General features: G+C 44.9%; 1 protein-coding gene across 1 annotated transcript; it reads left to right on the top strand.

Annotated features, from left to right (window-relative positions):
* Positions 1 to 4,420: 4,420 nt before the first annotated feature.
* xiap (X-linked inhibitor of apoptosis) lies at positions 4,421 to 12,398 on the top strand. Its single transcript, XM_018736992.1, has 6 exons — positions 4,421 to 4,532; positions 8,517 to 9,286; positions 9,471 to 9,570; positions 9,732 to 9,810; positions 10,103 to 10,142; positions 11,346 to 12,398. The coding sequence occupies exons 2-6, from the start codon at positions 8,518 to 8,520 to the stop codon at positions 11,537 to 11,539; spliced, it is 1,182 nt and encodes a 393-aa protein (XP_018592508.1). The 5' UTR covers positions 4,421 to 4,532; position 8,517; the 3' UTR covers positions 11,540 to 12,398.
* The last annotated feature ends 2,483 nt before the right edge of the window (positions 12,399 to 14,881 follow it).

Here is a 14,881-nt window from a genome sequence, read left to right as displayed (position 1 = left end):
AGGGTACTGTGAAGACTATTTGCTCGCAAATTATTTATATGAAGAATATAGTTCTACATGTTGCTTTCAATGTTTCTAAGCATTCTCAACAGCCAGTGGATAACTAGACCACGGCCAGTTCCTTATTCATTTATTCCACTATACATTAGACCAACTCTTGCAAATGTTAGCAAGTGGTTAATTTGACTATAAAGTGAAGTTCATTTTTTGAACCCGGGGATGTTGTTTTTAGAGGATTGTGGCATGCCGGCCGGATGGAGAGGGGAGAGGGGAGGATTCGCCACACCTGGGGCTAATAACGAGCACTTTTTCTGACCCTGTGCTCGACAGTGAATGGAGGAGATGGAGAAGGAAGCCAAGAGCATGAGACAGAGATGACCTCACTTAGCCCCGACCAAACCCAAAGACCTCCCTCGTCGTACCAGTTCCCGGTTCCCCCTTTTCCTCCTCTTCCTTCCCCGTGATCTGGTGCCGTCTGACTGTCTCAAGGGACCAATAAAAGGACACAAGAGCACGCACCTGAGGTCTCTGACATCTTGTGTCACAAGGATATGTAAAGATAAACAAGCATATAACCGCAGGTTTTTTTCTCTGCCTTCTTAACCAGATCACATTAAATGTACACATTCATTTGAGAGACAGCAAAACTGGAGACAATAGAAGAGCTTTGGAGAGCTTCTTGGCCACAGTCTTTGGAAGGGTACATTTCAACTTTGACATCCATAATTGTCTGAATCTACAGTCTTACAGGGGGGTGCAGCAGCAGGCTTGGCTGGGGCCTGCTCTCTGGTGGGTCTGAGGTTCGAGTCCACTTGGGGTGCCTTATGACAGACTGGCATCCCATCCTGGGTGAGTCCCCTCCCCCTCCAGCCTTATGCCCTGTGTTGCCGGGTTAGGCTCTGGTTCGCTGCGACCCCACTTGGGACAAGCAGTTTCAGTCAATGTGTGTGTGTGTACAGTCTTACGTGAAGAAATGTGTTCCACTTGGCAGGGGTCTGCTCTGGGAGGCGTAGGGCTCTCAGAAAGGCCCAGGTTGGAGATGAGGGCCATTCTACTCCTGTTCTACTTATTGTTTCTGTTCTCGCTAAAATATCCTCATTTCCCATTTTGGTTTCGTGTCAAATAAAGCCGATTTGTGTTGGTTCAACCTGTTGTTCACCACCACAACTCCACAACCAACCACACTACCCTGCTACATCATCAGACTCCCTCGCCTTGTTTGGACAACCGGATGCAGCCTGTGAAGGTTGCCCTTCTTTGAACATAGCTCTGCTGCACCAGTTCTGGAATCTTGACCATCTTTCCCTCATTGGCCCCCTCCATGCATTCTTATCAAGGAACTGTAAACTCCAGCAAGATATCTTAAGAGCAGCGGTCTGGCCTCAGAGATGCAATTCCCAGTCATCACTAGGAGGCCTGAGCATGGTGTGCTCCAGTTCCTTGAGAAATGCTACAGCCTGCCTTGCTGGGCAAAGCCCTCACCAAGTGCTCTTGCATTGTTGCACTGCTGGCCTGGAACATGAACTCGATAAATTGAGTCCCTGCTCTTCAAATCTGTGCCTAGGACACCTTGCTGCTGTATCACTGTTGACCACCCATCACTCATCATTGATTATCAATAACTGTCCAACGTAGGGGTCATGGACGCTTGGAGCCTCTCCGGGAATCACAGGATGCGAGGCAAGGGGCACCCAGGATGGGTCACCAATCCCCAAAATCTGCGATATTAAAACTAGTTCTATGTGCCTTAGTTTTATATGTTAGTTCAGATTTCTATTTAGCACAGGGTTACACAGGTCTTTTAGTGCTAATGCCGAAGCAGTTGTGTAACAGTCCAGCTAAATTTGTTGCTAGACATGTTAAACACTGGAATTCATTAATATTTTACAAACCAAAAAACCTACTACTGCATATTTGCCCGCCTTGGGAGAGGGCCATTTTTTAGCAGAATTAAGGTGATGTCTCCTCTTGCGCTCCACTCCACTGTTGCGGCAGATGCGTTACACTCTTGAACCTGTGTGATGTTCCTCACAAAGAGTTTTTGCACCTGCATTCAAAACTGAACAATAAAACCTGTACTGGCATCTAACTGCATCTTTTGTCCCATTTCAAAACAAGCAGAAATACACACACGCACACTTTCTGAACAGCTTGTCCCATTCAGGGTCGCGGGGAGCTGGAGCCTAACCCAGCAACACAGGGTGTAAGGCTGGAGGGGGAGGGGACACACCCAGGACAGGAGACCAGTCCATCGCAAGGCACCCCAAGCGGGAATCAAACCCCAGACCCACCAGAGAGCAGAACCCGGTGCAACCCACTGTGCCACTGCGCCCCCCACAAGCAGAAATAATATTTGAAAAATGGTTAGTTTTAACAGAGGGGATGCGGTGGTGCAGAGAGTTTTCTGGGTCCTGCTCTCTGGCGGGTCTGGGGTCCGAGTCCTGCTTGGGGTGCTTTGTGATGGACTGTTGTCCTGTCCTGTGTGTGTGCCCTCCGCCCCCAGCCTTGTGCCCTGTGTTTCTGGGTTAGGCTCCAGTTTGCCGTGACCCTGCTTGGGACAAGTTGTGTGTGTGTGTGTGTGTGTGTGTTAGTTTTAACATATCCTATTGTGATGGGGAAATTTGAATACATAAATATGGATATGTACAGGGGGGTGCGGTGGCGCAGTGGGTTGGACCGGGTCCTGCTCTCCGGTGGGTCTGGGGTTCGAGTCCTGCTTGGGGTGCCTTGCGGTCGACTGGCATCCCGTCCTGGGTGTGTCCCCTCCCCCTCTGGCCTTACGCCCTGTGTTGCCGGGTAGGCTCCGGTTCCCCGTAACCCCGTATAGGACAAGCGGTTCAGAAAGTGTGTGTGTGTGTGTGTGTGTGTGTGTGGATATGTACATGCTACAGACCTTCGCAATTTGAATAATATGAAAACAAATAGAAAGAGAGAGCTCATATTTGTGTGCGGAAACTGCAACAACATGAAGGCCAAACAGGAACCCAAGAAAAAAGCAGCTGAGACAATACATTTTTTATCATTAACCTTTACTTAGATGAGACCTCTGCCCCCCCCAAAAAAAGAGCAAAAATTACTTGCAGAAGAAATTCCATCAATTAACAGCATGAATGATTTGGTTCTAGTTAAAGTGATCAGATTTGAAACCACACACTGACTAAAAGAAAGTAAATCTAAATAAATCCAGCGGATAGGAATAATGTTTAACTTTCAGAGAAACAAAAAATAGGCATCATTTGCAGACCTTAAAACAGCAGAGAAAAGAGTTAAAAATTAATTTAGTCTTAAAGTAATTTATCCCTGATAAAGTGCTCGTGGTTATATTTTAACAGAGTATTTCAGAATTAGAGTAAGTGAACTGTGCCTAGGACACCTTGCTGTTTTATCATTGTTGACCATCCATCACTCATCACTGATTATCAATAACTGTCCAATGTTGAAGACATGAAAGGTTATAGATTAGATTTTCCTCAAATAAAAAGAATTTTTTGAATATTTTAGTAATACATCTGGGGGGCGGCGGCAGCGCAATGGGTTTGACTGAGTCCTGCTCTCCGGTGCCTCTGGGGTTCAAGTCCCACTTGAGGTGCCTTGCGACGGACTGGTGTCCTGTCCTGGGTGTGTCCCCTCCCCCTCCGGCCTTACGCCCTGTGTTGCCGGGTTAGGCTCCGGTTCCCCGCGACCCTGTATGGGACAAGCGGCTTCAGATGATGCGTATGTATGTGTGTATGTGTAATGCATTTAATGGGCAAAAATTTCAGTCCTTTATAATATCTGCGGATAAACTGCACAAGAAAGCGTATAAGAGGAAGATTTGTGAAAAGCAAGCACTTCTCTCTAAAGAAGTATCTCATTGTGATTTTTTCGTAGCAAAGTTTCAAATGAGCAAAGAGGAAAAGTCAATTATTTTACATTTAAATGAGTCATATGCATATCTTGTTCCCCGCAGCAATGTTTGTTAGTCTGCCACGGAGACCCCCTCGGAGGCCCAGTCACTTTAACTATAACACGTCAAGATCAAGACTGCGGTTTGGATTCTGATGGTGACTGATTCAAAAGCCACATCTTGTCACTTCTGTAATAAATTCCCTCGAAAAAGGGTCTTTCCTTCATATTTCAGTGAAAGTACCCAACTAACTGCTGTATGTACAGTAAGCCACTGCAGTAAGACAAGGATAAAACAGCGACACAACTTCTGTGCATTTCCATTATTTTCGAAGTCATGCATACAGCACAGATAAAGGTGTTAAATCTATTAAATAAGTCAGTGAGCATTTTAACAGTTTTCTGTAACGTCACAGAACGTTTGGGCGGTTCTTTTCGATTTCGAAGGTTTAATCAGCTGCGTTCTGTACAACGCGCCCACGCAAAGAATACGTCATACGCGTTCAACGTCACTTCCGCTTTAGTTCGCGTCCCTCCTCCCGTCATCGAATTTACAAATTTGGGCCTGGAAGCGAAGGCTGAGTCGAAGGACAGTCGTTTAGAAGAAGGCACGAATCTCGGAACATCGGACAAATCGACCGCGCAGGGTAAGCGGAGACACGAGACAATTCGCGTTAGTGTCGTATGTATTTAACTTGTGTACTAAAAGGACATTCCCGTAACAGAACAAGGAGGAGTCTAGCGCAGGGGGTGGTCGACTCTGAGGTGGGAAAAAATGTATTTAATTATAACTTTAAGGCTTAACAGTGTCAAAACTGGCTACAGCGGTGTTAGTGACACAGTGAGGAAAAAAATGGTTATCGTGTCCGTGCAGAGTCATTTTTGCTGCGCTCGCTGGTCGCCGCGTGCGTGGTGACGGCGCGCGCACTGCACGACTGCCCAGTTTGGACTTTTCTGCGTAACTTCTAGGGAAATATATTGTGTTTTTATATTATTTTTACTGTGTGAATCGACTGCGCAGAGGGTGTTGGAGGACACTGGATTTGTATGCAGACACGCGCACGCGACGTACGGGCGTGGACACGGACACACCTATTCGCCTATCGAGCTCGTAGGGCAGCGCAGCGCAGGGCAGGAGGGGTGTAATGGCAGTGCTGAGTGCACCCACACACTAATTGCAGTCACCGTCTTGTGTAATAAGTCTGCTTGTCCTTGTGCACTTCGTCAGACTTTCCGGCTCCGTCCGCGTGTTTTTGCGTTTCGCGTGGAACTTTCTACTGGAAATCCGTTGTCATGGAAACGGTTGAGTTGGGTCACCTGCGCGTTCTTTTACGTTAAGCGAGGCGGTGGCCGCGTTAGGAATACTGTTCTAATTAGTAATCATCTCCTTCGGTCGGTGTGTACAGGCCCTTCCAGCCCGTCCATCCCAGCGGAGAGTGTTTCTACATCACCGATCGTCCCGTTTGTGCGCTTCGCCTACAAAAATAAGTGACTTAGCTCCTCCTCGCGAGTCGAGTGTCGGGTTTCAGCGACATTTTTCTCTGAAATGTTGAGTGTAAACAGTACATGCACACCTGGCTGTTCTACTGTGTCCGCATGCCTTTCCACCACTTCACGTGCTCTGGTTTCCTCCCACACGCCCAAGCCTGTGCTCCAGCCAGGTGGAGTGGGGATTGTCAGTGGAATGGATGTAGTAGCAGGTGAGATTCAAGTCGGCAATCATCAGATGCATAGGCAGCAGCTCCAGTCGCTACACGATCACCCTCGCTTGATCAATAATCTGTTTGCTTCAAGTCATCATACCAACACTTCCAATAACCACCTGAGGAAGTGTAAACTTGGGCTGAACTGGTAACGTACCGTACAGCAGCTTGCTCTGTATATGGGGCTCTAAAAAGAACGAATAACCAGCCTACTTAGGACTGCCCTTAAGAGATGGTACTCATTCTGAGTGACCCCAGTAAAAATTACCCTGGTGTATATGTGGGTGAATAGTTGTATGTACGTTAGCATCCTATTGAAAATCTGCATATATGTGGGCTGTATGTAGTGTCTTGAAAGCTCACTATATAAATGTATACATTTTATTTACACTGACTATGATTTAAAAGACTGGTGTAAATGATTTTCTCAATGGAGAAAGGTAAATGTGTGCTTCCAACACAATACCCTTTTCTTATCTTTACATGGTGTATGTTCCCCCCCCTTCTGAGGACAGTGCCTATAATAAATGTATTAGATGAAGGAAAACAAACGTAAGATGCATCAGGTTTAACTGGAGACGTGCTGTTACATGTGATGCTTACAATTGACTATAATTTTTTTGATTCTGATGTCCTGTGTAAGGGGAAGTAAAAGTAATATCTTGGCAGAAAATTATGTTTTTAATATCATTTTTGGGGGGTTTCCAGGTAGAACCTGCAAAGAGTCAGCTTGTGTGGGACTTTTCTGTGTTTTTTAGAATTCCCCCCCCTTTTGATTCTGATTTAGTGTAGGTGGTATGGTAATTCAGCAGGTATTGCTGGTTCCTCGCAGAGCATAAGCTGCGTGATTGATATTCGATCCCCACTCGGGATGTGTGCAGTTTGCATGTTCTTCATTCTCCGTGTGGATTTCCCCCAGGTGCTCTGGTTTTTTCCCCAGTCTATAGACAGATAAATGAGTGTAAGGAGCCTAGTGTAGCGTGTCAAGCCAAACACTACAGCATCTAAATGTGGTCACTTAAATGTTAATGCAATCTGCTGTGGTCTAGTGTTTGGGCACTGGGAAGCGGGGGGCAGTGCTTGTTCATTCATGAACTGTATGCTTTCGCTATCCATTTCTATCTGCCATTCACTTGTGGCTGTGAGAAAGCACCGCTGGTGAGCCCATACATCTCCTGCCCTTTTATACTTAAACCCATTTACTTCTGTGGAAATTTGGCAGAGTACAGTATATACAAGTTTTTTTTAAACAGTGTTTTACATAGACCCCACCATGTCATTGTCTTTTCTTCCCTCTTTTTCATTTCCCGAGTAGCTTTTTAAATTCTGCTGTTGGAGAAGCTAGTCTCTGGACCCCCACAACCTCTCACCAGGACAAAGCGGTTAGCAAGAGTGGGTTTTAAATGAGCTTTTTCAGAGATCACTCATGCTCCCCCCCCCACAACACTTGCATGTTCGATGATTCATTAGAGCAGTATGATTTTTAAAGAAATGTGTTGAATTTGGTGTTTATCAAGGCAACTGCCTTTGGATCCAAAGGTCGCAGGTTTGATCTCCAGCTGTAGTACCCTTGAGCAAGGTACTTAACTTGAATTGCACCAGTAAAATTACCCAGCTGTATAAACGGGTAAATAACTGGAAGTAGCTTAACATAGTATAATGAGGTATATTTTAACTTTTACAAAGTAAAACCATAATGTATTTAATGCCTTTTTGCTGCTTCTGTTGTAAGTTGCAGGGGGAATGAAACTGTAGGGAGTACCTTTTAATTTCTAAAAGCAGTTTAATTTGTCTCTTGTTTAGTTTCAACAAATACTTGTACAGCCATTTCACACAATCCTTTAATTCTCGGCCTGAACGCCGTTAAAAGTCACATTTGCAGGTCGTTGGGCTGAATGTGTTTCCAAAAGTCAAGAGCAGAGCTCTGCACTGTTTTACCAGTTATCTCTTAAAAAGCAGCAGCGATGATTTGGAAAGAGGACCAACCTTTGGTCATGACGTGGGAACATTTTTCCTGTCTGAGACGACAGATAAACAGGTTGGCCGTGATGATCAGGCTCATTTCTCCGGATCAGTTTGCAGATCAATTTCAAAATGCCACATTGCCTCTTTGTATAGAGGTAGTGAGAGCGAGAGGAGGTTTTTTTTTTTTTTGTGTTAGTTTGTGAATGAGAAATATTTAGAGTATTGCAGGGGATGTACATTGGTCCACTTCCTCCATTGAGTGCCTTCTGCCCAAGGTGCTTTGCCCTATTCAGTGACAATCTCTTGTTCTCATTTCCCCAAAAGGGGGCATTTTTGGCGTTTTGTATTGTTAAGGGAAACTGCGAGGGAAGTGGTGGTTTTACTAGGGCACGTTTCCATAAAACAAGTACTGTATTCAGTTTACCCACGTAAGGAAGGGAAAGAAGAAACTGCTAAAATGACTAAATATCGGGTGGGAAGGGACAGTGGGGAGTTGAGCAGGAACTTGGTTGTGGTCGTAATGGGGAAAATTAAGTGTGTCAAATGTTAGAAGTGGAACTCCCCGTGGGACGTGCCATCGCTTCGCGGGTGGCCACCTGGCTGAGCCCTCCCCGGGAGATGAAGCGAGCGAAGGGCTGTTTGCGTCCGCTGAGCTCGGCTGGCAGCCCTCCGAGAGCAGAGCTCAGCACGTTCCTGCTCCCGTCACATGGGGAAGCGGCGCTGACATGTGAGCGCAGCTCTTAAAGGGCCAGCAGGAAGCACACGTACGCTTTATGTAATGCACAGTATACGCGTAGCAGTGTGCCTCACTCAAAATGAACAACTGTCACCTCTTTCCAGTAACATCCCCAACTTGCGCTACCTGTGCTCTATTAGTAAACTTGTTAGTTTTCCCATGGTTAGTGTGTGTGTGTTGCATTGCAGACCATTTTCTAATGTTTGGTTGTCTCCCATCTCCCTCAGAATGGCTGGGCACAGCAGTGACATTGAAGCAGACAACTACTCTGACTGGTCGGGTCTGGAGACGCGCCTGGAGTCCTTCCGCCACTTCCCGATCGTGGCCCAGGTGTCGGCGGAGCGCCTGGCCCGCGCCGGCTTTTACTTCACGGGCGAGGCCGACCGCGTGCGCTGCTTTAGCTGCCACCAGACGGTGGAGGGCTGGCACCGTGGAGATGCCCCCGTGGACCGCCACCGTCACGTCTCCCCCACCTGCAAGTACCTCAGCTGCGTACACGGCGTGCGTCCGGCTTCCCCCATGAACAGCTCCCTTGCCTACGACGAAGAGGCTGAGGACATGGAGTACCGTCTTCGCAGAGGTGAGGTGGTAGACGACACGATGTATCCCGTCGCTCCCCACATGCGCAGCGAGGATGACAGACTGCGCTCGTTTGCGGGCTGGCCCACCTCAGCCCCTGTCACGCCACGGGCGCTTGCCCAAGCTGGCTTTTTCTACCTGGACATGGAAGACCGTGTGCAGTGCTTCTGTTGCGGCGGCATGCTGTCAGAGTGGAGCAGCGGAGACGATCCCTGGGACGAGCATGAGAAGTACTTCCGCAACTGCTTCTTCGTGTTGGGCCACGATGTGGGAAATGTGCCCTCCTCGCTGCCACCGGAAGAGCCGAGGGAGCGGCAGCCCTCGACGGACTCCTTCGAGGAGCGTCTCCGCAGTTTTACTGGCGTATCGCATCCCATCGCCCCTGAGAGACTCGCCAGGGCCGGTTTCTACAGCTCAGGTGCGTAGCTGTCCTACGCCTTAGCTCTTTAGGGGTTATACACAGCACTCAAATTTACATATTTTTAGCTGGTGAGATTTGAGGAGTTTATAGTGCCATTTCAGCCTCATAGCCCTTTAGGAAATCGACTGCATCGACGTGACACTATTGCCTCATCTTTTTTCCGCGCATTGGCTCTTTGCAGGTCCACCTGACCGGGTGACATGTTTCACGTGCGGGGGAGGCCTGAAGAACTGGCAGCCGGAGGAGGATCCTTGGGAAGAGCATGCCAAGCACTACCCAGGGTATGAATGCTGCCGTTCACAGAATGCCTTTCTCACATGCACGCACCCCACCCTCTCCTACACCCAGCTATTTTCTTATTTTGGGTACTTAAAGTTGACAAATGTACTGTATAGTTAAGCAGTTTCAGCTCAGCCTTCATCGTTACTCTTTTTAAAACCAGCTGCCGCTTCCTTCTGGGGGAGAAGGGCCAGGAGTTTGTGAACAGGATACAGCTGGGGGATCCCAGTGGCAGCGGCTCGGTAAGTGCAGGCAGTCGCTCCTCGGACCTTCTGGGAAAGAATGCTGCCTCAATTTGGGATTTCAGAGTGTAGAGAACACAAGATGCTCGTTCTAAGAACATTTAGCAGACCAGATTCCCAGTACATAGCAGTGTTGAGCGCTAGGTAGCTGCCATGGTGTTGGTAGTATTTTCTGGCAACCTGAGGTTTTAGTTGTAAATAATGAAGTGTTTCTGGATTTATTTTGAATATAGGTCTGGTTGTGAACTATTGTCTGATAACTTTGTTGTGGGTTTTTTTTTTCCCTCTTTAGACACCCAGTCATCAAAATGGAATTCCTGCTCCAGGAAGAGGTAAATGTCATGTACATACAGTTGTAAAATTACAGGAAATGACTGAAAGCCAAGCTAGAGTGTGTGTCATTGATTTGCTGTAGACCAAGGCCTGTTTGGACCAGTGGTGTGTGTTCACTGGGGGGCAGTCTCAGCCACCTGTCTTATTTCACACCTAGATTCTAGGCTTTCTTTTTTCTTGTGCTCATTGAGAACCTGCTTGACTCAGACACCTTCCCCTCACGGCGCCAGAGGCATTTTTGACAATACAGAACTTTAAAAACTGTTAAAGCTCCTGCTTTTGACACCTGGAGAAGTAAAGTACATCACCTCTGTGTCAGTCATGGAGCTGTGGATCCTGGTGGATTTTACCACCACATATTGTGCTTTCTTCGCAGTTTCCTTTGTGCTATCCTTTCAGACGGGATTGCCTTCTCATTCCATCACATATTTCGGCTCAGCTTTCTCTATTCCTAGCACCAAATTCATTCTAAGCAGTATAGATACCTGAAACATAATGCTAAGAAATCAGGCTATCTAGGTTGTGCATACACTCTACATGCAACAATGTGCACAAAAGGTATCATGTCTGGCAAATATTTCTCAAGGTGTAGCCAGCTGACTCTTGGCAAAATACAGAACCTGGAAACCTTTTTCTTTTATAAGTTGTTCCTTTTTTAAAAAATTGAGGTTTTGTCTTACTTCGGAGCACAAACTTCCGTTAACCGAAATAACCTTACACAATCCATTCTTTGCATTGTCCTTTTCCCATTCATGGAGTACCAATCCATTAATTCCCTGTGGGTCTCGTGACAGTTTGGTATAAATCCATGAGTGAAAATGCATTAACCACTTTGCACCTTGTATAAATTAATGACATTGTGCACTTTTTGTGTAGTGCTCTGAAGAAGTATTTGCCCCTTTTTTGTTTTTGTGACTTTTTCTATATTAAATTTGAAAATGAAATCTTTTTGTTGGTGCCAGTAATGCAGTAGTCAAGCTCCAGATGGAAAGTTATTTTATTTCCTTAATGTGGAAGTGAAATGTGCAATCATACGTGTGAAGTTATCACCCCTTAATTTTAACCACCCTAATTAAAGGGGTGTCAGCAGTTACAAGAATACAATCAGCCCTGTCCAACATAGTTTTAAACTACTTAAAACCCCTATCCTTTTTATTGCGTGGCACTAAGCCTTGTTGACTTGTGTGTCTTATGTTTTCCAGACGAAGACCCCCTGGAAAAGCTGCAGAAGCTGCAGAGGGAGAAGCAGTGCAAGATCTGCATGGACAGAGACATTGCAATAGTCTTTATCCCATGTGGACACTTGGCCACCTGCAACGACTGCTCCCAGTCCTTAACCAAGTGCCCCATCTGCTGTGCTGTCATCACACAGAAGATAAAGGCTTACATATCCTAGATGCTGCACCCACCCAGCTTCTCATTGGTTAATTGTTCTTAAATGTTATAGTTACTATACACTGACTCTGCAATAACTTTGGGAACTGTAGTATATGAATGTAAGAGTCACTTTTTCCCCTCCACAGAAAGTTTATAGAGTTAAGGCCCTGGTAACAGTTGACTATCCTAGGGATATGAAGCAGTTGAATGACATGGGACAACTGGAGTTTAGAACCACTTTGCTGTTCATGCTTCAGTTTCACCACTGTATCTCTTGGGGAATGGGACCAAGTGAAGAGCCAAACAAGCCCTTCCCACAGTCTGACAAGTACAGATTTAAGCATTACTCCAGGGGTTCTCAAATGTGGAAGTAACTTATGAATGACATCAAGTTGCTGCTATTAACTGCAAACAACACTGCCAGAACTCAGCTGTTTGTAAATGACTGTAAATGAAGTGAAATTGGGTGGGTTTTTATTATATATCCAAATCCAGGTAGGATCTATTTATATAGCTGAAATGTAATTTTTATTTTCTTATGACAATGAGTACATGGGTATGCCATATATACTGATGTGTACATAGTGGTAATTATAAATATGCTAGCTTAACATTTCATGCTTTAGATTTGAGCTTCATTCAGAGCAGCAACTAGAAATACAGTAAGAATTTCATTCCAAAATACTACAGTCAGAATATTTGTCTAAGGCTATGCCTTTGTAAAAAATAAAATGTTCCTATTATATGATTTCCTGCATTTACAAAGTTGTAATTTTCAATGCTTACGGTGCTCCACAAGCCTGTGTTTCTGAATCCAAATATTTTTTGCTATTTTGAATTAATGGACTTTTAAATGTTCTAATGAAATAAATATTTTACAACCCTATTTGAACTGTGGTGTTGTTTTTCTGATAGTCATGTTTATTCAAAAATCTAACATGATGTGTGTATTTTTATTCCAGCCAGTGCTCACTGCAATCATCAGTTTTCCAACCTCCTAATTCTGGAAAAGGAGCAGGATTTTGCAGGATCTCAGAATTTCTCCCTTGCTGACTTGTAAAAGAAACCATTTTAAATTTCTTGTCCCTATGATATGGTTCTTTTGGTAATTACCTAAAGCATCAGACTAAGCAGTGCTGTGGAAAAATATGAAAATGACCCCCCCAAACATATTTGCTTATTTGGACATTTGATCATTTCAACAATTTTGGAAGATGAAGGTGAACAATGAAAATTATTCTGTGCAATTATCTGTTCAGCAAAAGTCAGCAGTGCAGTTGTCTGCTGTGGAAAAGAAACGCTGGTTATAGCGTCAATAGGGTTTAGCGGAAATCACTTGCTGAAGATGTTTCTGCTAATTGTTTCTTACGTTGACTTGGAGAAGTATCTTTGTCCACTCCCCCTTATGGAACTTCATCAATTGTGTGATGTTTGGTGTCTTACTTGCATGTATTGCCTGCTTTCAGTCCCTCCAACATTTCTGGGGGAGCTTAACGTCTGGCCTTGGCCATTCCAGAGTCCTCAATTTCTTCTTTTTCAGCCATGGTTTTGTGATTTTGAGTGTTTTGGGTCATTGTCTTGTAAGTTTGTTATGGTTCAGCTTAAGCATTTTTTGACAAGATGGCTTCACGTTCTCATGTACTCTGGTACAATGAGGAATTTGTGTTTGACTCTACGATGACAAGCTGGCCAGGCCCTATGCCAGAAAAGCTGCTCCAAACAATAGACTTCACAGTTGGCATGAGGCTCTTTTGGTCAAATGCAGTTTTTGGTTTTTGCCAAAGATCATGTCTGGCATTGTGGCCAAACAGCTCTACCTTTATCTCATCCATTTACAGCACATTGTTCCAGTATGTCTGATCTTCGCCTAGGTGTTATCTGGCAAGCTTCAGTTGTGCATCTATATTCTTTTGCGGGATCTTGCATGTAGGGCAAAGTTGTGCAGTCTCTCTTTCGAATGCTGACTTTGTACTTGCTTTTTCCTGAGGTTCTTGGAGAATTCCTGCAGCATCTCTTGGTCAGCTCCTGGGCTGAATTTGGTACGATGACCTGACCTGGATAGATGGCCAGTAGTTTGAAATTTTCTCAGATTGTAGATTATCTTTCAGACCGTGGAGCGATTGACTATAAAATTCTTGGAAATAGCCTTAAAACTCTTCCCAGACACATAGACATCAATATTTCTTCTGAATGCCTCATAGATCTCTTCTTGGCATGATGTAGTCTCACACTCCATTGCAAGACCAAACCTGACCAAAGGTTTTTAAAAGTTTATGTAAAGCAGTGCTCGCCATGTTACTCTCCAGTGATGTTCTACTCATTTACACCTATTTGATGCAGTGATATAACTTTTTACAAGAAAATTGCATTTCTCTTTATTCAAATAGTGCAGATGAGTGAGGATTTTTTTCAATGTTTTTTTAATTTGATCACCTTTATCTCAGTATTGTTAAAATAATTAAATACTTTTTTCCCAAAAATGTGAAAAAGACTAACCTTTTCATGGGGTGTATACCGAGCAATAAATAGTAACATTTTTCTGAGGACTCAGCTCCCAGTTCACTCCCACTCTTCTGTTCAGTATGTGCAGTATGGCTGCTGCTTCTCCAAGAGGTTAGTCTCACAATTCCCCCTGCCATCAGTAGTGTAAAAAAAGACCCCAAGATACCTACAGCTTAAGGGAACAACCTACCTTCTTTCTGGTGGGAACCATCACCTGACTTTTGGAGGTACTGACCTTCATCCTTACCCACACTGAGTTGTGAACCTCTATATGCATACTCAAGATTGCATTCAGCTGAGGCTAACAGGACAACCATCTGACACCCTGGTAGCCCACCATCAGGTGGTGAACTTGGATACCTTCCAAAACCCAAGTAAACTTTGATATCCTGCCCAAGAATACCACAAACAAAAGAGCAGACAAAACACACCTTTGGAGGACTTTCAAACTTATTTTGAATGAGTTAAACTTACTGCCAAAAATGCAAACAATGCCCTTGCTTTGTACAGGGAACAAATGGAAAACAGAAGCAGCCCTGAAACTTCACACTCCTGGAGCACTTCCCACAGAATACTGGGGACATGACTATAGGCTTTCCTCAGGTCAAAAAATTCAGACAGTGTAAAAATTCCAAAGAGCCTTCAATATCTCCCCAAGGGTTAAAAGTTGATCCACTGCTTCATGGTCACAATGAATCTGGATCTACAACTGCCTGTAGCCTCCAATCCTGTATCGTGGCATGGACTTCCTTGAGAAGATTGAGAAGTGCAGTGTTTTGAGAAATATAATGCATCCTCCAAGTTTTCAGAAGTGGGGACCACCACCCCTGTATGCAACTCTAGTGTTACTGCCCCAGCC

Source organism: Scleropages formosus, chromosome 13 (assembly GCF_900964775.1).
Source record: "Scleropages formosus chromosome 13, fSclFor1.1, whole genome shotgun sequence".
In the NCBI taxonomy this organism is placed as follows: Eukaryota; Metazoa; Chordata; class Actinopteri; order Osteoglossiformes; family Osteoglossidae; genus Scleropages; species Scleropages formosus.
Note: the sequence above shows the minus strand (reverse complement) of the source record. Positions and strands in the feature narration are given on the sequence as shown.